Genomic DNA, 25,291 nt, shown 5'->3' on the forward strand with positions numbered 1-25,291 from the left:
GTCAGGAGTTCAAGACAAGCCTGACCAACATGGTGAAACCCCATCTCTACTAAAAATACAAAAATTAGCCGGGCGTGGTGGTGCCTGCCTGTAATCCCAGCTACTCAGGAGACTGAGGTTGCAGTGAACTAAGATCACGCCACTGCACTCTAGCCTGGGCGACAGAGTGAGAATTCATCTCAAAAAAAAAAAAAAGTAAAACAAAATTCTGCATTTTTATAAACTTGATAAAAAATAGTATTTCAAACTGTACAGTCACCAGAAGTACACAGTTATAAAAAATGCACACACTTCACTTGGCATCTCCAACACTTTCAGCTTTCAGTGCCCCGTCTGTTTTGGCATCTCCATTTTCTGCAAGGTTATTCCCCTCCTTGCCAGCATCAGCTTTTCCCTTTTTCCCTTTGGGTACCTTCTCTCCCTTCTTTGCAGGGGTCTTTTCAGGCTTGGGCCCTGGCTTTGGAGGAGCAGGTTTAGCAGACAACCTCATGGATCTTCTCTGTGGTTGGTTCTTCACCTTGGCTTTATCTCCTTCGGCATCCCCTTCACCCTTTCTCTTGGGCATGGTGGTGGCGACGGTGGTGGGAGGTAAGCGCCTGGCACAGGGTGCAGTGGCATGCAGGCTTTGGTCGGTCCGGGGTTCGTTCTCGCCTCTTCTTCTTCATACTGCTCTCTATTTGGCATTCTTTTGTATTCGCAGAATACGTGATGACCAACAAATGGTTCTAGACAGATGATTTGTAAGTTTTAGACCTAGATCCCAACTGATTGAGGCCTTGTGTCCATGGGATCCCATTCCTCATTGGTTTTTCTGTTGTTAGAGCCATCTTTAGTAATTCACATGCTATTATGCAGAGTTAGAAAATGCATTATTTGCAATAGTGGGTTTTCTCCCACATTTTAAAATGGTCTCAGCCACAGAAAACTAATAAAGGCCCTTGCTACTGCATATCTGTTAAGTAGATAGTTTGTTTTCAGGCATATAGCTTATTTTGAGTTAACATTACTTATGGTTTAAAATTGAAGAAGTAAAAATGTTATATTTGTTTGCAGTATTTCTGTATTTGAGGAAGTCGTAGTCATAACTTGATTTATGGGACTTCCTTCTGTGTTCATTTTTAAGCTAGCTATAAAATGGTGACAAATGTTGACCATGATGTATATACTACTTAATGCCTTCTTTGTTTAAAATGGCTGTGCAAATATTTTTCTTAGGCTTCTAAAAATATAAATATTTAAATGATTTGGGTAAATATATGAGATGCAGCATGATCTTTTAATATAGTAGAGTTTTCCTGCAATATTATGATCCATGGTTTTAATTACTAAGTGCATTGCAGTAAATTTGCTAGGCCTTCACTTCCTAACTGGTCCTATTCTCAAAATTTGTGGAACAGGCTGGACGCAGTGGCCTGTAATCCCAACACTTTGGGTGGCTGAGGGAAGCAAATCACTTGAGCTTAGGAGTTCAAGACTAGCCTGGCCAACATGGTAAAACCTTGGCTCTACTAAAACAAACAAACAAACAAAAATTAGCTGGGCATATGGTGATGTGCGCCTGTAGACCCAGCTACTCAGGAGGCTGAGGCTGGAGAATTACTTGAACCTGGGAGGTGAGGTTGCAGTGAGCCGAGATTGTGCCTCTGCACTCCAGCCTAGGCGACAGAGCGAGACTCGGTCTCAAGGAAAAAAAAAAAACTCAGAAAAATATTCATGAAACAAATTTTGCATTTATTGACAGCTGAATAATGAATTCAGGGTTCAGAATGATATTGCACTCTCCTTTTCTGGATGTTTGCAAAATAGCAGCCATTTGTTGAATACCCTATGTGGCAGGCGGTTTAATGGATTATGTTTAACACTTTAAAAAATACTTCTGCAGAGTATTTTTTATAGGTGAGTAATCTGAGTCTCAAAAAAGGTTAAATAACTTTTCCATGGTCATAGATGGGAGAATAGCAGAGCTGGGTTTGAACCCAGAGCTGTGAATTTCCAAAGTCCCTTCTCTTAGAGTGCTTGCCAAACACATTTAGTTATTATGTATTTTGATAATTATGTGTGTGTTTTAGTAATTACTTTTAGACTATTTTATAAACCCCTTGAGCTCACCTAAACAGCTGTGCTACATTTATTTTGAATAATTTTCTTGTTTGGGAGTTTTAAAAAAATGATAGTATGGGCTGGGTGCAGTGGCTCACGCCTGTTATCTCAGCACTTTGGGAGGCTGATGTGGGCGCGTCACTTGAGGCCAGGAGTTTGAGACCATTCTGGTAAACCTGGCAAAACCCTATCCCTACTAAAAACACAAAAATTAGCCAGGCATGGTGTAGCATTCCTGTAGTCCCAGCTAGTCAGGTGGCCGAGGTATGAGAATTGCTTGAACCCAGGAGGCAGAGGTTGCAGTGAGCTGAGATTACACCACTGCCCTCCAGCCTGGGTGACAGAGTGAGACTGTTTCAAAAAAAAAAAAGGATTTCCATGTTATTTTTACATACTTAGTTTATACAGTTGATTTATTTTCTTCTTTCCCAAATTAATTTCTACAAGAATGTTGGTTCATGCCAAGGGTTTCTTTATTCAGTATCTGCTATTGAATATGTGACTGTTTTTCTGTATTAAGGCAGCGTGATTACCCAACAGAATCTCTTACCCTTCCTCAAATGTGATTTCTGCCTGTTCAGCAGCAGCAGAAGCTCTGCATTGTTTTCTGTTGGAAGTGTGAGCTGAAGGGGACAGACATTCCTACTGCTTAGCGGGTGCACTAAGCTGTGATCTGCCCTTGTTGTATTACCAACGGCACAATATTTTTACGTTGCAGATGGCCGAGAGCTAGCAAGGAAAACTCAGGACCATGATGGCTCAGTTTCCCACAGCTATGAATGGTAAGCAGCTTTGTGCTTGTGGCAAGATGAGGTTATGATTTTTTTTTTTTTTGGTAGAGGTTTAAAATATTCATGTAGATAATTTTCCTTAAGCTTATAAATACAAAACTTGAAGTATTCTTGTTGAAAATATTTTGGAACACTGCATATATCTTCTGTAAGAATATTATGTCGTAAATCCCATGACTGTATTCTGGAATGTGTGTTTGCCATTGAGCAGTTAGGAATAACCAAAAGGTGTATTGTATTTGATGCATAAAACTGGATGACAAAAAGCAGAGTGCTATAAGGTGAATATTAAAGGTATTTTGATGGCATAAGATGATCGTAAACCGATGAAGCCAATAAAGATTAACTTAGTAATATTTATGTAAGATTACGTTTTCCTTTTAGATAAGATTACGTATGCCTGCATACATAATTGTTTAATATGAAACATTTTAAAAGAAAGTGCTGGCTGGGTGCAGTGGCTCATGCCTGTAATTCCAGTACTTTGTGAGGCTGAGGCAGGCAGATCACTTGAGGTCAGGAGTTCAAGACCAGCCTGGTCAACATGGTGAAACCCCATCTCTACTGAAAATACAAAAACTAGCCGAGCGTGGTCATGGGCACCTGTAATCCCAGCTACTTGGGAGGTTGAGGCAGGAGAATCACTTGAACTACTTGGGAAGTGGCGGTTGCAGTGAGCCTGGGAAAGAGTGAGACTCCATCTCAAAAACAAAAAAAAGAAAAGGAAAAAGAAAATGCTTACGTAATTTCAATAATGAAAAATGTTTAAAGTTTTGTTCTGATTGTAGCTTTAATTCTTTCCCCAAATACTAATGAACTACCCTTAATAGGTATTGTTACTGTGTTTGTCATTTATAATTAATTGAAAAAAAATGCATTATATTTTTAAATCGCTAAAGAAATCTAGATACTGAGTTCTTAATTTTATGGTAAATTGTATTAGCTAATTGTAGATAAGTATCAGGAAATAGAGAATAAACTCAATAATTCTTTATTATTTAAATTGAAAACAGTAATATTAAAGGATTAAAAAAAAGGAGGGAAGAATCACCATTCCACCATCTTCGTGAAGCCGTTCTGTTTTGATATTACCATCTAGTGTTAATCAGTTGTTTTTTAAACTTGTTTTCAGACATAGGACCAAATCATTACATTAATAACAAAAATACATGTTGTACATCTAAAGTTTTATGCCTCAGGATTTAGGAAAATCTTGGAGAAGTGAATTTTTTATATAAAAGGTAGAATCAAATTCTAATGCATGATAAGATCCTGTGTCATTTAAGGATAGACTTGAAGTAAAGATTTTATTGTTTCGTGTTTTACCTTTTCAACCTATTATTTAAGGATTAATGTGAGTATTGCTCCTATTGGGAAAATGGTGTGGGATTATAAAGATTGATGCCACAGACAATTTTTAATAATTAAATAATTTTTCCATAATGAGTGATATATGTAAGTTTAAAAGTAGGGCAGTAATTGTAGTAGTAACATGCTCTACTCAAGTTTGAGCATTTTTATGCCCCATACAAAGGAATTTGCACTAAACAGTTGAATTGTAAACTTCAGGCAACATATTAATCAGGTTTATAAGCAAAATGAACATAAAGCGGTACAGTCCCGGTCCTTCTTTATTCTGCTTCTTCCGTAGATATATCAACTAACAGAACGCTTTGACAAGGCAAAAGTTTGTTACTTTGAACTTCAAGTAAAAATCTCCCAATCCTAGTCTGTATTTATCTGTAAGCCTTACTGAAGAGGCAGAAAAATCTAAGTTTCCATTCCATAAACATTTATATATCTACTTTGCAGTTCATTGCATTATACAAAATATAACATTGAGAACAAGTGAAATATTCAATGACAAAAGAATGATTATGTGAATAATCATCTAAAATATTGGAAAATGTGTTTAGAAGTGCTATATAGACATACAGATAATAATTTTTTTTAAACTTCTGAAGAATTAATTGCATGTGTAGACTGTGTTACCTTCCTGCTTAGAAGATTGATGATAACTTAGACATATTTAATTTAAGTTCAGTTCAGGGTTTAAGATGTTACTGGAGAGCAGCATTCATGTATAGTACAAAACTTGGCTCCTCTAGTAATCCTGACATAGATTGTTAAATTTTTTTGATGCCCATTGCTATTGGGAGTTGTCTGTAAGTATGCCTGTGTGTGAATGTCTATGTGTGTGTGTATGTGTGTATGTATAGATGTGTGTGTGTGTGTAAAAACAGAGATGAGACTACTTACTGGATGAGATCTAGCCTATAGTAGATGTTCTGTTAATGTGAACTTTTTTTTCTTCACTGACTATAAGAACTTGTTTGAAAGAGCCAGCAGGTGAGATGAGAATAAGCAACAGAAATGTTTATGAAAATCCCATATTTTCAATATCAGTTATGAGTTGGGGGAAGTGGATAGAATTTTAATGTATTTCTAACATGATTATTAGATACTGTAAAAGTTTATTAGCTTTTTAGGGATATATTAGACATCAACCCCCAAACTTAGATTTTTCTGCCTCTTCAGTAAGGCTTACAGATAAATATAGACTAGGATTGGGAGATTTTTACTTGAAGTTCAAAGTAACAAACTTTTGCCTTGTCAAAGCGTTCTGTTAGTTGATATATCTAAATAAGAAAGCCAGGATTGGATTAACTATTTTAAAATTGGCTTTGATTACATGTATTGCCCAGTTTTCTGATTTCAGTGTTTGGTTTTTTGAGACAGGGTCTCCACTCTGTTGCCCAGGTTGGAGTGTAGTGGTATGAACACAGCTCACTGCAGCCCTGACTTGCTAGATTCAAGCAATCCTCCTGCCTCTGCCTCCTGAGTAGCTGGGACCACAGGCGTGAGCCACCACACCCAGCTAATTTTTAAATTTTTTTTAGAGGTGGGAGTCTCACTATGTTGCCCAAGCTGGTCTTGAACTCTTGAGCTCAAGTAGTCCTCCCACCTTAGCCTCCCAAAGTGCTTGGATTACAGGCATGAGCTATCACACCTGACCAGTGTTATCTTTTTGTTCCTAGAAAATTCTTAGTGCATTAATACTTTATGTTTTAATATGATTAAGTTTTTAAAAGGTTATTTGAACACTACTAAAAAATTATTCCTTGTTAAAATGCCTTAGAACATTTTTATTCTCTTGGTTACATTAATCATGATAATATGTAACCATGATTGTTGTGTGTGATTTTCTTGGCTGGTGGAGTCTCTTTAAAATATTAGAGTCTGTGAGTTCCTTTAAGGTGTTTTTTTTGTTTGTTTTTGTTTTTTGAGACAGGGTCTTGCTCTGTCAACCCACCCTGGAGTACAGTGGCATGAACGTTGCTCGCTGCAATCCCAACCTCCCAGGCTCAAGCAATTCCTTCTGTCTCAGGCTCCAGAGTAACTGGGACTACAGACATGTGCCACCATTACCATCTACTTAAAAAAAATTTTTTTAGACATGGGGTCTCACTGTGTTGGCCAGGGTGGTCTCAACTCCTGGGCTCAAGTGATCCCCTGCCTCAGCCTTCCGAAGCACCCAACCCAGTGGTTCATTTTATTCATCTTCGTACCCCATAAATGTTTACTGAATGAATGAATATGAAGGTGTCAAGATTACTGATTGGAGACATGAGGAACTAAGCAGTAAACATAAACAGATGGGTTGAGTTAGCCCTTGTGAAAACACGTAGCCAAGGAAATGTGAGGAGATAGTAATATATATAAGACAGCATCATATTGTGATGAGCACTGGTGATGCAGCAGAACTCTGTTTTGTCTTAAGACAGCAGTGGAGTCTATCACTGCCTGGGGATATATACCCGTGTATGTTAGGGCGGCTTTTAAGCCTTCCTAACCAAACTCTTCAGACTTAAAATAGCCTTAAGGTTTCTAACTAAAGAGCCTTAGTTTCAGGCTATTCCCTGAGAAAGATTTGAATGCTCTGACTTCTTTTTAATTATATTGTTCCCTGGGATTGGGTTGAATAAGGAAACTAATTTATGGAGCACTCTTCATATGGCAGGCATGTATTAGATGCTTTATATTTTTGTTTTAGTTTATTTTAAAGTTGGGTTTATTGGGGGTATAATTCACCCTTTTAAAGTAATACAGTTTGATGAGTTTCTATAACTGTGTTTAGTCATATAAATTAGGATATAAAACATTTACATCACCTAAAAAGTTCTCTGTAGCCTTATACCTCCACCTTTAGCCATGTATGATTGGCAACCACTAATCAGATTTCTGTCCTTACAGTTCTGCCTTTTCCTGAATGTCATATAAATGGAATACATAATATGTGGCCTTTGGTGTCTGGCTTCTGTCACTTAGCAAAATATCTTTGTGATTCATTCATAATGTTGCATGCATTTCTTCTGTTTACTGCTGAGTAGTATTCCATTGTATAAATGTGTACCACAATTTATCTGTTCAGCCATTCAGGTGCAGAACATTTGGGTTATTTCCAGGTTTTAGTGATTATGACTAAATCTGCTATAACCATCAGAGAACAGGTTTTTATGTGGAAATAGGTCTTTATTTCTCTTGGGTATTTACCCGAGAGTCTTTTGTTAATACTCAAGAGTCTATTGTTGGGTCATGTGGAAATATATATTTAACTTCACAAGAAATTGCCAAACTGTTTTCCAAAGCGACTGTCACATTTACTTTCCCACCAGCATATATGAGTTGCAGTTGTTTGGCATCTTTATCAGCACTCTGTATTTTTTTTAAATTTGTTTTTAAATTTTCAGACATGCTAATAGACATGTAATGATACCTTTTTGTGGCTTTAATTTACATTTCCCTGATGATAGTGATACTGAGCATCTTGTCACATGCTTATTTGCCATCTGTTTATCTTTGATGTGTCTGTTCAAATCTTTTGTTACTTTTCTTTGGAGGAGGGATTATTTTCTAATTTTTGAGTTGGATAGTTCTATATATATACTGAGCTATATTTATTGAATATGTTTTGCAAATGTTTTCTCTCAGTCTGTAGTTTGTCTTTTCCTTAAGAGCCTCCTTTAACAGAGTGGACATTTTAGATTTTTATGAAGTCCAGTTTGTCAAAATGTTTTAATGATTTTTGCCTTTTGTGTTCCAAAAAGTCATTGCATAATCCAAAATCACAAACATTTTCTTCCAGAAGTTTTATATCTAGTTCTGTGATTCACTGAGAGTTAATTCATGTAAATGCTGGAAGGTTGAGATTCTTTTGTTGTTTTTTTCATATGGCTATCCAGTTCTTTCAGCATCATTTTCTGAAAGGACTGTTTTCTACCTTGGATCATCTTCTCATCTTGTTGGAAATCAATGGACAATATATTTGTGAGTGTATTTCTTTTTAATTACCAACAAGACAGATAGTTTAAGACTCTTAATTAAGCCTGAGTAGACTCTAGTCTTGCCTTCAACACTTACCAATTTTATTACCTTGGGCAAATTATTTAATATCTCTGTACCACTGTTTCCTTCTCTGAAAAACAGTGATAGCGTTAGTTGCTTCATGGGATTCTTATGAGACTTACTTGAAGCAGTACATGTAAAGCTCTTAGAAAAGTACCTGACACGTGGTGAGTTTCATTAAGTGTTAGTTATAACGGAGGTATATTACATGTAATCTTTACAACAGGCCTGTGGAGTTACATAATATTCCTAGTTTATAGAGGTGGCATCTGAATTACAAAGAACATGAGCATCTTATCCATATATGTTGGTACATAGTATAGTGCAGAGTTCAGCATGCAGGCTCTGGAGTCAGGCTACCCAGGTTCTAATCTCAGCTCTGTCACTTACTGTATGACCTTGAGCAAGTTACTTTATCACCATGGGTTTTCGGTTTCCTTACCTATAAAATGAGAATAATAATAGTACTTTAATGTATAGGTTAATGCTGGGGGCTTAGTGAGTTACTGCATATAAAGTCCCTGACAGTAGTCAGGGTTCAATAAAGGTGAGCTGTTTCCATCTTTGTCATCCTTTGTTGTTGTCATTTTTGTTGTTTTTAAAATCAGCATCATCATTTTTCTGAAGTCATATAATAGAAAATCAGTTCTGTGGCTACACTACTTGCCTTCCTAGTGACAGGAATCCTGACAGGTTTATTTTATTTTCTGATAAACTGGTAAACCAAGTAGGATTTTTACTACATATGTGGTATTTCTTTATTTAGAAAGTGTGTAGGTTTAGCTATTTTAGGTCCTTAGTTCTTCAGTACATCTGTTTCTTTATTTTTAACTATAATCTTAAAACTTCTCTTAAAGAGAGGATATTTATAGATTTTTTAATCCAGTCACTTAGGACTAAGAATAATTTGTTGAATCCATATTAGTGTTAAAAATTATAGTGAGCACCTACTTTTCAGTGATATACATTCGTAGGAAATTGTAAGGCAGATTTTTATACAATACAAGCAGGAATTATGTATGAGTTTATATACCTAAACATATTTGGTTCCTTATTGGCAGAAATGGAATAAATTGAAAAGGTAGTCAGAAGTATAGATGGTGATTAGTCGTGTTGGATGTGCAGAACTTTACAGAAACCGCCAGAGAGCTGGTATAACCACGTGGGAAGAGTGGACAACAAAAAGCTAATCCCAAGCTCAGGAAGAAACCCCTGTATTTGCAATGCAGACATCCTCAAAGAGAGTCTGGAACAAAAGCTACCAATCCTTTTCTTTAGAAGATGTACAGAAACATGAGAAACTCATGGAGAATTGTCTCCCAAGAGTTTCTCTCCCTTGTTTCTCCATTGTCTTGACTTCTAGCAAATTTTCTCATGAGTACACATACAACTAAGTTGACCACTCTGATTAATCTGACAAAACAGGGGCTGGGACTAGGTCTGGTTTATTTTATGCAGCATTTGATTAAGACTGATCAACAGGACTCCAAGCAGCAGGTTGGTCTCAGCCTGCAATGTTCTCAGCTGTGCTCTGCAGGGTCCCAGCTAAACAAATCCTATAAATAATCAATGTCTCCCTTAGAAAGCCAGGTGGCTTTCTCCTTAAAAAACAATGTGTTTTTGTTGTTGTTGTTATTGTTGTTTTTTGTTGTTGTTGAGACAGGGTCTTGTTCTGTCACCCAGACAATGGTGTGATCACTGCTCACTGCAGCCTCAATCTCCTGGGCTCAAGCAATCCTTCTACCTCAGCCTCCCAAGTAGCTGGGATTACAGGTGTGAGCCACCTACCCCTGGCTAATTTTTTAAGTTTTATGTAGAGATGGGGTCTCACTATGTTGCCCAGGCTGGTCTCAAACTCCTGAGCTGAAGGGATCGTCCTGCCTCAGCCTCCCAAAATACTGGGGTTAGGTGTGCACCACCACATCCAGCCTCTCCTTAAGTTTTATTTTAACTTTTCTACCTGGCCTGAATCAGTAATCTGGGTACAGCAGGTTGTATTCATAATTGCACACACTTTGTCTTGGCCTGCAAAAAAGAAAATCTAGGGTAAATCTCTAACAGCCCTGACCAGTGAGTTGAGGCTGACCTGATTGCCTTCCAGGACTGAGGAAGTGTTTTTTTTAAACACTTGAAGATCTCTTCATGTACATTATTGTGTTTTTGGAGGGAGGCAAGTTAATGCATGGTTTCCACAGAAGAAGTAGAAGATCAAGGGTGCGCATGGGTTATGCTTGGAAAGAAAATGTTTACAGTTATTTCCTCCGCAACTCCCACTGCCGTGGGACCTACATCAGAAGAGGGGCACAGGTTGACAGTGCCTCTAACATAGCTTCCTGGATGACTGGCAAGTCTGAGGGTTTCCAGTGCAGTTTGAGTGATGGAGTCTAGTCGTTTTTGGAGGGATTGCCCGAATTAGTCCCACTTGTTTTGTTTGTCCTCACTACCAGCTGAGTGGAATTCATCCATTACTGAGACTGGGGGTGGGGAAAGACCTCTGGAAGTGATATGGATGGGAGGTACATTTGCTGGCGTCATTCCTGATGTTCCCGATAGACTCTTGATAAGGCTCCTGATGGGGAATGGCAGACTCATAAGGTGCTTCCTACAATTTAGGAGAGCCATACCAAGGCATTTTTTCTTGGAGAAGGGTACAGGGGCAGTTCTACAAGAGAAAAGATCATTAATTCCTCTCTCAATACCATACCTCCTGGGATCTAAGGCATTTCTTCCTCAGGTGCCTTCTTGTTGCTCTCTACTGCTATTAAACCTTGGTTTCTTATTTCAGAGCTATAACTTTACCATTTCCTAGTGATCCAGAAGAGTTAGATGTAAGAGGGACATTTTCATAAACCCTAACCAGAATTAACTTTGAATCCTCTAAATCACTGGTCCCAATCTTTTTGGCACCAGGGACCAGTTTAATGGAAGACAATTTTTCTACAGATTTGGGGTAGGATGGTGGGAGGGGGGTGGTTTTAGGATGAAAATGTTCCACTGCAGATCATAAGGCATTAGATTCTCATAATGAGCATGCAACCCAGATCCCTCACACGCACAGTTCACAATAGAGTTTGCACTCATGTGAGAATCTAATGCTGCCACTGATCTGACAGGAGGTGCCACTCAGGTGGTAATGCTCACTTGCCCACCGCTCACCTCTTTCTGTGTGACCAGGTTCCTAACAGGCCACAGACCAGTACCAGTCCATGGCCCGGGGGTTGGAAATTCCTGCTCTAGATCCCATTTTACCTCAGTGGCCCAGCTGGAAGGTTTATGAACGAAGCCTGCCTGCAGTTCTCATTAGGGGCTAGAAAGATGCATCATGTGCAGAAGTGGTCAGAGTAGAATCCTGAAATTTCACAATAGGTCTGTATATCTCCTGTGATCCCCCACCCCTTAGCCTATAACTTCCAGGATATGGGTCAGGCTCTTGAGGATGGTATTTAAGACCTTTTTACAGTTAATTCCAGCCTACCTGTTTATTATTACTAACTCTAGTTATTAGTCTGCTCAGTGCACTTAACAGCACCTTGCACAATCCTTGACTTCTCATGCTGTGCCCTTACGGTGTGAAATGTTCTTATCCCTCCTCTTCACGTGGCAAAATTCAAACTAAGCTTCAAGGCTCTGCCTCAGTGTTCTCTTTCCTGTCATCTCATCCTTGGTGCTTCTAACTCAGAATTGGCACAGCTATTTTGGTATCTGTATTAGTCTGTTTTCACACTGCTATAAAGAACTACCTGAGACTGAGTAATTTATGAAAAAAAGGGTTTAATTGACTCACAGTTCCACATGGCTGGAGAGGCCTCAGGAAACTTAAGGTGGAAGGTGAAGGGGAAGCACAGCACATCTTAATGTGGCAGCAGGAGAGAGAGAGAAGCAGCAAGGGGGGAAGTGCCACAATTTAAAACCGTCAGCTGTTGTGAGGAACTCACTCACTATCACAGGAGCAACAGGGGAGAAATCCACCCCATGATCCAGTCATCTCCCACCAGGCCTCTCCTCTGACATGTGGGGATTACAGTTCAAGATGAGGTTCTGGTGGGGACTCAGGGCTAAACTATGTCAGTATGTATTTCCGCTTAGGATTCTTCACAGGTGAATACTGTAAGTACTGTTAGTTTTCTAGAGCGTGAATTCCTTGAGGATGGGAATATTTTCCTCATCTTTTTATTGCCAGTATTTAGCTTGATGCCCATTTCCAGTGAGTGTTATATAGCACTTGTTCAATAGATGTTAACTGAACGAATGAGTGAAAAGCCTTAGGGCTGTGCTATGTATGGTTATGATACAGCTCTACTCTTTGTGTCACTCAAATAGTAAATACTGTCATAAAGTGAACACTTGTGTTTTCTGTTTACATTTTAGAATTGTGTTTTGAGCATTCTCATGTATACACTGTAGTTTATTCCACTTATGTTTCAGGAGGACCAAACATGTGGGCTATTACCTCTGAAGAACGTACTAAGCATGACAGGCAGTTTGATAACCTCAAACCTTCAGGAGGTTACATAACAGGTTTGTGTTTATAATTTTATTTGTGAATTATGGTCCTTATGTGATATCTAAGAATTAGTTTTAATTTGACTGCCATCAAATTTGTGTTAATAAACGATAAAATTCATATCAGTCAGAATTCTAGAAATTAAAGAAATGGTAACTTTCTTATTTTTCCTGGAACTGTCTTAATTTGTTGTTTTGAATTTGGGATATGGAAGATTTTTCCTGAATCCCAAATGATAGTCAAGAATTTCTGTGTAATTGTCTAGTTTCACAGTTTGACATTATATCTAGAAAGTTTTCAGTTTATTTCTTAGATTCATTTCATGGAAAATCTAGACTTTTTGTTCTGGAATCTGTTTTCCTAATCCTAGCCCTCTGACTTTGAGGCTATACCAAGCACTGATTGTTGATGCTAGCCCTTGTTTTGCAGAAAGACCACCAGAGCCAAAATAGGATTAATTTAGGTGTGCCTTTGAAATTTTTTTCTATTAATTAAACTTTTTTCTGTACCAAAGTAACTTAGTGCTTTACATACAATAGTAGTAACTATGAGAACAATGATATTTATTGAATTTTTACTATATACCAGATGCTATGCTAAGTGCATTATTTTATTTAACCTTTACAACAACCCTATAAAGTAGGCAGTATTGTTGTCTATATTTACAAATGGTGAAACTGAGACTAACAGATGTTATGTAACTGCCTAAGGTTACAAAGATGGTTAGTGTTAATCTGGGCTTTGAAACCATTCGGCCTGACTTTGGAATCCATCTACTTAACCATGTTATTTGTACTGCTATGATAGTAATTACCTTACCTGGTATTAGGATTTGATTACCCTGCTTACAGGTTAATAACTTTGTCCATTACTGAGGGAAGACCCAAGATTCCTGAGTCAAAGACAAAGAACCTTATGACTAACAGCATAACTAGCAAAATCAGCATTGGCATCTATCTTTCTGTTTCCTTTAGTGTTCCCTAAGTCCCACAGAGACAATGCAGAGAGCCCAGAAGAATGCTACATATGCTGTGTTACAGGAGAGGAACACTGAATTTGGGGAACCCACCCTTTTGTAGCAAGCAGTAAAGCAAGTTTGTCCCTTGTCTCAGTGGGAGACATTACCTGATTCCTTAAGACTGCTCATTACAAACCCAATTCTGAGAAGTGACCCCGACAGAGAGCAGTTAGGGTCTCACATTATTGACATACAAAGCAAGACACATAGGAGTGTGAAGAAACTCCAGTAGGACTGTCTCCTAACACCTGGTACTTTTTATATTGAAACTCTTTTAGGGAATAGTGTTTTTAAATATAAATTTTACTAAGTGGAAGTATTTTTAAGGAAGATCCCAATTGTGGAAAAACTAAGATGAATACTATTTCATCACTGATTAATATACAATAGAAATGCAGATGTGACTTTTGTTTTAAAAATCTGTCTTATTAAAGTTATTTAAATAATTTTTATTTGTGTTTCTTTTGCATTATTTAATGATTGGTATTAAAATTATAAATCATTAACATATACCCATTATTATTCAGAAGCATTGGAATAATTTCATTTACTAATGTACTGCTTGGGTTTTGTTTTTATTACTTTCAGGTGATCAAGCACGTAATTTTTTCCTACAATCAGGTCTACCGGCCCCCGTTTTAGCTGAAATATGGTAAAGTGTTTTCTTTTATAGATGAACCTAATTTTCTGATAGTATTTTTTTTTGTAATATAGTGTTAACATAAAATTGTTTTTAGTTGCATTCTATTGGTTATTAAGAATATTTCTGCCAGCCCTTTGGGAGTCTGAGGTAGGAAGATTGCTTGAGGCCAGCCTGGGCAACATAGTGAGAACCCTGTCTCTACAGAAAATTAAAAAAAAAAATTAGCTGGGTGTGGTGGCCCACACCTCTAGTCCCAGCTCCTCAGGGAGGCCAAGATGGAAGGATTGCTTGAGCCCAGGAATTCAGTGCTTAAGAGAACTACGATTGTGTCACTGCACCCTAGCCTGGATGACAGAATGAGACTCTCTTAAAAAAAAAAAAAAATTCCTTCAGTTTTTTGGATAATAAATTTTATTGAGCAAATAAAATGATTGAAAATAATTCTCTAATTTCTAATTTCATTAATTAGATTAATTTAGATAAACTAATTAGATAAACTAATTTCATTAATTAGAAATAGTTCTCTAATTTCTAATTTCATTAGAATTTTCTAAGGGAAGATATATACATTGTCATTGAGAAAAATTCCCTTGTAATTTGGCAGAATCTCAAAATCCTCTGTTATTTTGTAGTTTCATTTATATCATAATACATAAACCCCAAATTAGTCCTCGCTTCCCCTGCTCCTTCTTTGAAGAAACGATTCTCCATAATATCTGTTTTTTTAAAAACGTTTACAATAAGTAACAACCCCTACCCCGTCTTTCCACTTGGAATATTCTCATGCCTGGCAGTGTATGAAGTACATAGCAAGTATTCAATAAATATTTGGACAAATGAATAAATTAAATTTGAAGTATTATACTCTTGAATTTTTTTATACCTAAACTGGTGGAATTCAGCCCAAAGGTCTCTAGATTCTGTATAGACAGTCAGTGTTTTATTAGTTGTTATCTCTGGTCAGTATTTCTTAATGTGTAGGTTTTATCTTTTTGTTATTATATATTTTACATATTAGATATTTTAAATTTAGTGATGATGCACACGTGAATGCCATATCATCTTTTTTGCTTTGTTAACCTCCAAAATAACATTAGTTTTCCCACCACCGCCCCACATACCAATCTACCAACCTCATGCTCCTTTTAGGGCTTTATCAGACCTAAACAAGGATGGGAAGATGGATCAGCAAGAGTTCTCCATAGCTATGAAACTCATCAAGCTGAAGCTTCAAGGCCAACAATTGCCTGTGGTTCTCCCTCCCATTATGAAGCAACCCCCTATGTTTTCTCCATTAATTTCTGCTCGTTTTGGTAAGTGTGTATTCATTTAAATACCTGTATTTGCTACTTAAACTTTATCCCAAGACATATTTGAGTATTAGAAAAGGATTTGTTAGCACAAAATGACAATCCCCAAATTCCAAGTTAATTTTCATTTTAGAGATAATAAATATTAAATTCACTGTCACAGGTAGGGGATCCATGTGTTCTGGTTTTCTAGGGACAGTTCTGATTTATGCCTTTTGTCCTGGCACCTGGTCCAGTTAGTGTCTCCTTTTACAACTCCTAGTTGTGTGATAAATTATATGGTCTCCCTAGGTATAGCCAATCCCAAATACTAGTCTTAGTTTCCTCTCTCTATATATATATATTAGTAATATAGAAAAAATTTTGAGCGGTTTTAAACTCACTTGAAATGGTTTGATTTGGGAGATAATTTAAAATTTTATGTAAGTTGAATTTTTTTTAAAGGTTAATTAGCCAGCTAAATTTAGGGCCAAAAGTTGCAGACTTTGGGCTCATAGGTTTACATAGTCATCAGCGATAACCAGGTGGTATGTTTTCTGTTAATTTTGATCAGGCAATTTCTTATAATTATACGTGAGAAACACTCATTTTGAATGGAACATTCAATTAGGTATGTCTGTGTATCTGAAACATGTTCCTTCACTACATATTTTAGAACATAGAATTCTAGAGCTGGTTATAGGGGTGTGTGCCTGTAGTTCTGGCTGCCTGGGAGGCTGTGGGTAGGATTGCTTGAGTCTAGGAGTTTGAGGTTGTAGCGTGCTATGATCATACCTGTGAATAGCCACTTCATTCTAGTCTGGGCAACATAGTGAGACCCCCATCTCAAACAAACAACAAACTCCACAAAATTATTTCACTATTGTAGTGAATTCTGGAGATAAATACCAAATCGTTGTGTGACCATATTTATATATTAGTATTCTGCAGTTAATAAATGAATAAAAGTCATCACTTTGTTCTTTTTAAAGACTTGTCCTTGAATTCATAGGAATGTTACTTACAAGAAAAGGAAAATATGTGACACACTTTCTTGCAAATAATGCATGTGCATAAATGGATCTCATAAAATATCTACTACTTACAATCTTTTTGTTTAGGGGGAGTGCGAGAGAGAGAAGAGGGAGTGTGTGTGTGGGGGGGCAGTGTGTGTGTGGGGGGTGTGTGGGTGTGAGTGTGTGGGTGTATGTGAGTGTGTGTGTGTGTGAGAGTGTGTATGTATTAAGTAACTTAGTAGCATTGTATTATCCTATCACAAAAACCTCGTTGGATCTGGTAATGTATTCTTTCCTTGAGGATACTCATATTCAATTGGAAAAGGCTGCTTAGTTTTATTCATGATGAGAGAGGAGAATATTTAACTCTTTACTAGGTATTTTCTTAGTTCATACAGATCAGAATATTAGTATTAGAGCAGCAGTTTACCTCCCTCATTGCTGGGTCGAAGGATAATTTCTCTGTGGTGTTTCGGTAAATATAGAGTCTGCCCACTGTACTGTAAACTTGTTTTTTGTATGTGTTTTATAATTGATTTTCTAGCATTGGAGAAAGTGTTTTCTTTTGACTTTAGGAATGGGAAGCATGCCCAATCTGTCCATTCCTCAGCCATTGCCTCCAGCTGCACCTATAACATCATTGTCCTCTGCGACTTCAGGGACCAACCTTCCTCCCTTAATGATGCCCGCTCCCCTAGTGCCTTCTGTTAGCACATCATCATTACCAAATGGAACCGCCAGTCTCATTCAGCCTTTATCCATTCCTTATTCTTCTTCAAGTGAGTACTTTGTTTCTAATGAGTCGTTATTTCATGTAAAGAAAGAAACTATTATATTTATGTTTGAACAGATACAAATTTCTTTTATCCTTTCCTTCTTTTTCTTTTTTAGCATTGCCTCATGGGTCATCTTACAGTCTGATGATGGGAGGATTTGGAGGTGCTAGTATACAGAAAGCGCAGTCTCTGATTGATTTAGGATCTAGTAGGTATGACTACCTAACTCTGACAGCTTTGTATTCTTTCAATAAGAAGTCTTTTTTTAGCAAATGATTTTTTTAAAGCTTTGAGCTTACCTAAGTTTTACTTTATAATGGCCAAGTACAAATACTTAAGGTAAATTTACTACTTACAACTCACATAAAATATATTATTTATTTTTAGAATTATTAAGTGTCTGTGGCATTTTAGTTTTGAAAAAATACTTCATGTAAACTAAAAATATTTTAATTATTTTTTTTGCCTAAAGCTGTGTACTTTTCCTTTAAAAGATATTTCCCAAAGAGTGTCATACTCATTGTACATTGTTAATTTCTTTCTTGAGCAGATTATACTAATTTGGTATCTTTTAAATTTTACAAAGCACAAGTGCATCAGTATTCATTACATTAATCATCCTTCATATAAATCACTATTATACTCTTCAGGGTAGTGTACGGAGAGTGTTAGATTTGACCCAGAAGAACAACATTCATATCCCAGGTTGAACACTCACTGATTCTGTGACCTTGTTTTTTCTTAACATTGCTGAGCCATAGTTTACCCATCTAAAAGATGGGGACTGTAATATTTTTTTAAGTTTGTTGGGAGGATTTTAGAAATATTTGTAAAGGCCTTAGTACGATATAAGGTCTGGCACAGAGCGGATTCTTTATATGCGGTAGTCTCATGGAGTTCTATACTTCGTATGGTCTTTGCTTTACTGAGAGTAGTGATAATTGCTTAAAATTTAAAAAAAAAAATGTAAAATGCAAAAGCAGTCACCATTGGCCAGGCACAGTGGCTCACGCCTGTAATCCCAGCACTTTGGGAGGCTGAGGTGGGCGGATTGCGTGAGCTCAGGAGTTCGAGACCAGCCTGGGCAACATGATGAAACCCTGTCTCTACTAAAAATATGCACAAAAACTAGCCGGGCCTGGTGGCATGTGCCTGTAGTCCCAGCTACTCGGGAGGCTGAGGCAGGAGAATTGCTTGAACCCAGGAGGTAGAGGTTGCAGTGATCCAGAATCGTGCCACTGCACTCCAGGCTGGTGACAGAGTGAGACTCTGTCTCCCAAAAAAGGCAGTCACCATTATAGTATATAACAGTGGTCCTCAGCCTTTTTGGTACCAGGGACTGGTTTCATGGAAGACAGTTTTTTCACAGACTTGAAGCAATGGTTTTAGGATGAAACCGTTACATCTCAGATCATCAGGCATTAGATTCTCAAAGGGAGCATCCAACCTAGGTCCCTCACATGTGCCATTCACAATACGATTCGCACTCCTATGAGGATCTAATGCCGCTGCTCACTGGGCAGGAGCTGGAGCTCAGGTAGTAGTGCTGACTCACCTGCCACTCACCGAGCCCTGCTGTCCAGCCTGGTTTCTAACAGGTCTGTGGCCCGACGGTTCGGGACCCCTGGTATATAAGATTCTTAATGCCTTGGTCTTACAAAGTTTAATTAAATATATTTTATTTAGCAACATAAAAATTTTAAATAAATTTTTTTATAGCTCAACTTCCTCGACTGCTTCACTCTCAGGGAACTCACCCAAGACTGGGACCTCAGAGTGGGCAGTTCCTCAGCCTTCAAGATTAAAATATCGGCAAAAATTTAATAGTCTTGACAAAAGCATGAGTGGATATCTCTCAGGTAAGCAGCATACAATGCTGAGGAGCATGAGAAAGGGTCTTTTGTGTGGACTTCCATTGAAGAACTCTCATTTGAATTTGTATTGTGTAGCTCATCTGACATTTTAACATCCAAAAAATTTAGCAGGCGTTTGATAAATACAAATACCTGAAGTTGTATAAGGATTCAAAGATGGATTCAACTTGATTGCTTTCTTCAAAGTTCTTATTGTCAAGTCGGGCACCAGATATACCCCCAACTTTTTGGCAAAAGACCTGTCCCTTAAGAAGATCAAACCTCATCCTCTAAGCTTTGCAGTGGCTGGAGAGCTATGGGTCACAAGAGAGAGTGTGTGGAACTTAGCCTCAGCTCACTTTTCCTGAGAATCCTCCTCTGCATTGGGCTTTTTCTCTGCTTACCCTATTATAAAACCTCAGGTGAGCATTGCTCACCCTTTAGTGCTCTAACCCAAATGTACCTGTAAAACTTGGCCTTAGTTCACTGTAAAACATTTGAGTCCAGGCTAAAACGTCATCCAAACTGTACTAATTGAAAACAGCAAAGGAGACATAAACAGAGGGTAATAGGCAAGTAGAGTTCCCACCTTCTAACTTTCCCACACCCCCTTCACTCAGCAAGAAATTATGATTTAGGACCGAGTAAAATAAGTGTTTAAAAATAATAGAACTTTAAGTGCTAAGTAACATAGAACGGGATATATTAAAGCTGAAGAGTTCAGATGAGGTATCTTATAGGAAAGGAGCATTTAAGCTCCATGAAAAAGTCAGGATTTCGACAGAGATCGAACGTGGGGGCATTTGATGGTGACAAATGAGAAATTAAGAGCAAAAAGTACATGGCCTATTTGGAGAATGAAAAGTAGTCTATGAAATAGGAGTCTAGGGTCAGTAGTTATGCAGAGAGGCAAGGGAACAAGCAGTAAGACTTTTGGAATTGATTGGACAAGCAAATATATACAGTATTTTATTTAAAGATACATAACTATGTGATAACTATTTTTTAAAGCAAGGGAATGATGCATACAAAATTCAGGGTAGTGGTTACCTCTTGTGGAAGCATGGGAATAAGTCAAGGAACACAGATAGATTCAAGGCGTTTAGTAATAATCTAGTTCTTAAGATGGGTGGTAGGTTCACGGGTGACTTATTATACTTCTTAACTTATATATATACTTTGTATTTTAACATTTATTTCATATTACATAACTAAGATTTTCTGTAATTTTATCAAATTGCATGAAACAAGGTATGCTTTCTTTGACACGCTTTTTTTTTTTACATTTTAATGTCTCTAAAATTAGGATGTGTGCTACAATTAGTGATGTCTTAGCACTGTGTCATAGTTTCATTAGCAGTGCTTTCTTATGCATAAAATAATAGTATGTCTTATAGCCAGTGGAATTTTAGATTCTGTGAAATATGGTATTGAACCATACTGGAGATTAATATAAAGTCATAATTCCTATTCTTTGAAAAAATTAACTTCTTTGTACCCTACATTTTGCATTTAAAAAGTTTATTTTGGCCTAGGGTGGTGGCTCACACCTGTAATCCTAGCACTTTGGGAGGCCGAGGTGAGCAGATCATGAAGTCGAGATCAAGACCACCCTGGCCAACATGGTGAAACCCTGTCTCTGCTAAAAATACACAAATTAGCTGGGCATGGTGGCACACATCTGTAGTCCCAGCTACTCTGGAGGCTGAGGCAGGAGAATTGCTTGAACCCAGGAGACAGAGGTTGCAGTGAGCCGAGATGGCGCCGCTGCACTCCAGCCTGGCGACAGAACAAGACTCTGTCTCAAGAAAAAAAAAAAAAAGATTCTCTTTGCTAGGCATAGTGGCATGTGCCTGTAGTCCCAGCTACTTGGGAGGCTGTGGCAGGAGGATTGCTTGAGCCCAGGAGTCCAGCCTGGGCAACTTAGTGAGAGCCCATTTCTCTAATAAAAAGAAGTTATTTGTTTTCAGCTGAACGAAAGTTGATGAAAAAGATGCGTACAAAAATGTTCGCAACCTAAATGTTCATCAACAGAATAGATAAATGACGGTATATTTGCTAACAGAATACTTTAAAGCAATAAAACCAAATGAATTGCTGATACATGGAACCACTTGAATGACTTTCATAGGTGTTGTATTGAATGAAAGCGTCCCAAAAGGACCATACCATTTAACCCATTTATACGAAACTGAAGAACAGGAAACCTAATTAATGGTGATAGAAATCAGAATAATGTGTTTACTATGTGGGGAAGGGACCATGTGCAAACCTTCTGAGTTGCTGGAAACATTCTGCATCTTGATATCGGTGTGTATGTGCATACCTATGTAAAAATTCATTAGGCAGGCCAAGTGCAGTGGCTCACACCTGTAATTCCAACATTTTGGGAGGCTTAGGCGGGCGGATCACTTGAGGTCAGGAGTTTGAGACCAGCCTGGTCAACATGATGAAACCCCATTGCTACTAAAAATACAAAATTTAGCCAGGCGTGGTGGTGGACGCCTGTAATCCCAGCTACTCTGGAGTCTGAGGCAGGAGAATTGTTTGTGCCTGGCAGGCAGAGGTTGCAGTGAGCTGAGATCACGCCACTGCACTCCAGCCTGGTTTACAGAGCTAGACTATGTCTCAAAAAAAAAAAAAAAAAAAAAAAAAATTCATTAGCATACTTAAGAGTAGTACACTTTGTATAAGTACTATAAATGTAACAGTATAAACAGAGGTGATTTTGCATTGGGATATGAAGGGCAGTGAATGGGGAGCCAACTGTGGGGAAATGATCCTAATACAACTTCATTAGTATATGCCACATTGTATGAAGGTTGTGTATTGTGGTGTTTTTAGAGAATGTCATTATTATTCTGAGACCTACAAGGGTAAAGCTATGTATCTGTGGGTAAAGACAAGGTGTTCTATGAAAAGAATAGTTGCTGCTGGTGTCCTTAAGCTGAGCATGAGCCCCAAGAATATGAGGATGAGGCTAACCTGGACTTATATGTTTGTTTTTTTCAATAAATGTAGGAGGTGGTGATTTTTTTTTTTTTTTTTTTGAGACAGAGTCTTGCTCTGTCACCTAGGCTGGAGTGCAGTGGTGCGATCTTGGCTCACTGCAGCCTCTGCTTCCGGGGTTCCAGCGATTCTCCTGCCTCCTACAGGCACACGCCACCATACCCAGCTAATTTTTTTTTTAGTAGAGACAGGGTTTCGCCATATTGGCCAGGCTGGTCTCGAACTCCCGACCTCAGGTGATCGGCCCGCCTTGGTCTCCCAAAGTTTTGGGATTACAGACATGAGCCACCGTGCCTGTCCAGTAGTCTGTTTTTTCTTTTTTTTCCTTCTCTTCTTCTCCCCCTAAACATAGTTTTTAAAAATTTGTTTAGATTAAGTCATTGATGTAACTGTTTCCTGAATCACATACTTTCTGGGCACTCTGTTAGGCACAGGAATACAGAGAGGAGGAAGACATGGTTCATACCTTTGAAGAGCCCATAGTATATAGCTCATGTAATCAAGGTGTTTAGTTACTTGTTTAAAGTGCTGTGATTAATGTAGATGAGAAAGTGACTAACTCCAAGGATATAAGAGAGAATGTTTCACAGAAGAAAAGACTTTAGAGCCAGATCTTAGAGGATAGACTACAAAGTAAAGAATGGAGGGTCTGGCATTCTAAGCAGAGGATATAGGATATCCAGAGGCTTGGCCGACTAAAAGTGTACATGTTCCAATGAGCTTTCCTTAGTAAGATAACTCTGCTGGCTCTCTATGGCCCTTTGTGTATTACTCAGACTTTGCCTCACACCTATAAAGCCCTCCATGAATATGATTTTTAACCATTTACATTCCTCTTCCTCCTCTCTTCTGTTTGCTCTATTGCCTGATGCTAAGGGATCTTCTTTCAGTCCAAAAGGATCTTTTTTTTTTTGTCCAAAAGCTGAAATAGTTTTGAACCTTTTTTTCAGGTTTGAAATAGCCTTCCGTCTCTCTTATTTAGAAGAATCTTCCTTTTAACACAAAGACCTACTCAAATCAATTTCCTAAGTGAAATCTGAGGAGTAATTAGTAGGGCGAGGCTCCGAGTTTAATTTCCAGTGTTTTTATGTGATTTATGTTAAATGTCCAGATTGAAAAAGTAGAATGAAAATGCTTTAAAAGTTATGTAACATAAACATTTAGCTGCATATTGTAATACATGGTTGCTTTATCTAGTCCTATGTTGAAAGCCCAGTGGGACAATAAATCTAGCTGCACTTGGCTGGCTTTCTTGTAGTTGGAGCTGTTGCTGAGGAAGTGTTGGCAGATGTAATCTCTTGTGTGAGAGTTGTTTTGGACAGACCTTGACTCAGGCTGAACCCAGAGTGGCCCCTGACTCTTCTGCTACTCACAGCTCAGTCACCTAGGAGTGGGAAGTGCTGCACCTGCTGGGAGTACAAGAGGGCCCACAATCTTGGCCTCTAATACTCTGTGCCTGATGTCTTGTTCTTTCATGTTAGCCACTTGTGTGTATTATTATCTTGCTGAAAAGACAGGGGAGAGCACTTGATACCACTAATTCTAGATTTGCAATTCCTTGGGGCAGTGACTGTGTTTGATTACTACTGAATGCTTAGCACCTAGCACATGGTAAAAACATTTTGATGTTAAAAGTTCCCAGGATACCCTAGTAGCATTGTTATTTTACAGACATAGCTATTTTGTTGTGCATAACTTGAAAGAGACTAAAGAATTCCTTTGTGATTTTCTCTGCTTAATCAGGTTTTCAAGCTAGAAATGCCCTTCTTCAGTCAAATCTTTCTCAAACTCAGCTAGCTACTATTTGGTAAGTTTGTCCCTTAATTACATTTGATTAACTATGCATTAATTAATTAAACTCTCTCTCCCCTATCATGAGAAAGATACTGTTTCTGTAAAAGTTTGTGACTCAGAGATGCTCTATAAAAACAGCCATTTGAAAGTTAGTATTAAGCTTGGAGGCAAATGTAATTGTGCAGAATGTTGTTGTACCCTTAAGCTACACCACATTTACAAAAAATATTTTCCCCAACAATAGATTAATCTTGGCATACTGTAACTTTTTAACTTTATAAACCTTTTAATTGTTTAAAACTTTTTAGGCCGGGCGCGGTGGCTCAAGCCTGTAATCCCAGCACTTTGGGAGGCCGAGACGGGCGGATCACGAGGTCAGGAGATCGAGACCATCCTGGCCAACACGGTGAAACCCTGTCTCTACTAAAAAATACAAAAAACTAGCCGGGAGAGGTGGTGGGTGCCTGTAGTCCCAGCTACTCAGGAGGCTGAGGCAGGAGAATGGCGTAAACCCGGGAGATGGAGCTTGCAGTGAGCTGAGATCTGGCCACTGCACTTCAGCCTGGGCAACAGAGTGAGACGTCGTCTCAAAAAAAAAAACAAAAAAAAAACTTTTTGACTCTTGTAATAACACTTAGCTTAAAACACAAACACATTGTACAGAAAGATATTTATATCCTATTCTTTAAAGCTCTTTTTATTTTTAAAATTTATTTTTAGTTTTTAAACTTTTGTTAAAAACTGATACACAAAGACACCCATTAGCTTAGGCCTACAGAGGGTCAAGATCATCAGTATCACTGTCTTCTACCTCCACATCTTGTCTCACTGGAAGGTGTTCAGGGGCAATAACACGCATGGACCCATTGTCCCCTATGATAACAATGCCTTCTGGAATTTATCCTGATGGACCCGCCTGAGGCTGTCTTGCAGTTAACTTCTTTTTCTGTAAGTAGAAGGAGTACACTCTAAAATAACAATAAAAAATGCAGTATATCCTGAGACTTCGCTGAAGTTTCTTATCAGCTTAAGGAGATTTTGGGCTGAGACAATGGGGTTTTCTAAATATACAATCATGTCATCTGCAAACAG

General features: G+C 38.1%; 1 protein-coding gene and 1 pseudogene across 4 annotated transcripts in view; one reads left to right on the plus strand and one right to left on the minus strand.

Annotated features, from left to right (window-relative positions):
* Positions 1 to 187: 187 nt before the first annotated feature.
* On the minus strand, positions 188 to 651 carry LOC105534032 (annotated as a pseudogene). The gene has a single exon (XR_001005199.1). The product of XR_001005199.1 is annotated as a non-histone chromosomal protein HMG-17 pseudogene (transcript).
* Positions 652 to 2,709: 2,058 nt separating this feature from the next.
* ITSN2 (intersectin 2) overlaps positions 2,710 to 25,291 on the plus strand; it is a 133,555-nt gene continuing 110,973 nt past the window's right edge. For 2 of the 3 annotated variants that reach the window (XM_011972705.1, XM_011972706.1), the window contains exons 1-8: positions 2,710 to 2,882; positions 12,723 to 12,815; positions 14,408 to 14,471; positions 15,612 to 15,775; positions 17,343 to 17,546; positions 17,659 to 17,755; positions 19,263 to 19,402; positions 24,149 to 24,212. In XM_011972705.1, coding sequence (XP_011828095.1) covers positions 2,852 to 2,882; positions 12,723 to 12,815; positions 14,408 to 14,471; positions 15,612 to 15,775; positions 17,343 to 17,546; positions 17,659 to 17,755; positions 19,263 to 19,402; positions 24,149 to 24,212 — 857 coding nt within the window. In that variant the 5' untranslated portion in view covers positions 2,710 to 2,851. Of the gene's footprint in view, positions 2,883 to 12,722; positions 12,816 to 14,407; positions 14,472 to 15,611; positions 15,776 to 17,342; positions 17,547 to 17,658; positions 17,756 to 19,066; positions 19,142 to 19,262; positions 19,403 to 24,148; positions 24,213 to 25,291 lie in introns of all 3 variants that reach the window. The other variant, XM_011972707.1, reaches the window with a different exon arrangement.

This window comes from Mandrillus leucophaeus, unplaced genomic scaffold (assembly GCF_000951045.1).
Source record: "Mandrillus leucophaeus isolate KB7577 unplaced genomic scaffold, Mleu.le_1.0 Scaffold13, whole genome shotgun sequence".
Taxonomy (NCBI): Eukaryota; Metazoa; Chordata; class Mammalia; order Primates; family Cercopithecidae; genus Mandrillus; species Mandrillus leucophaeus.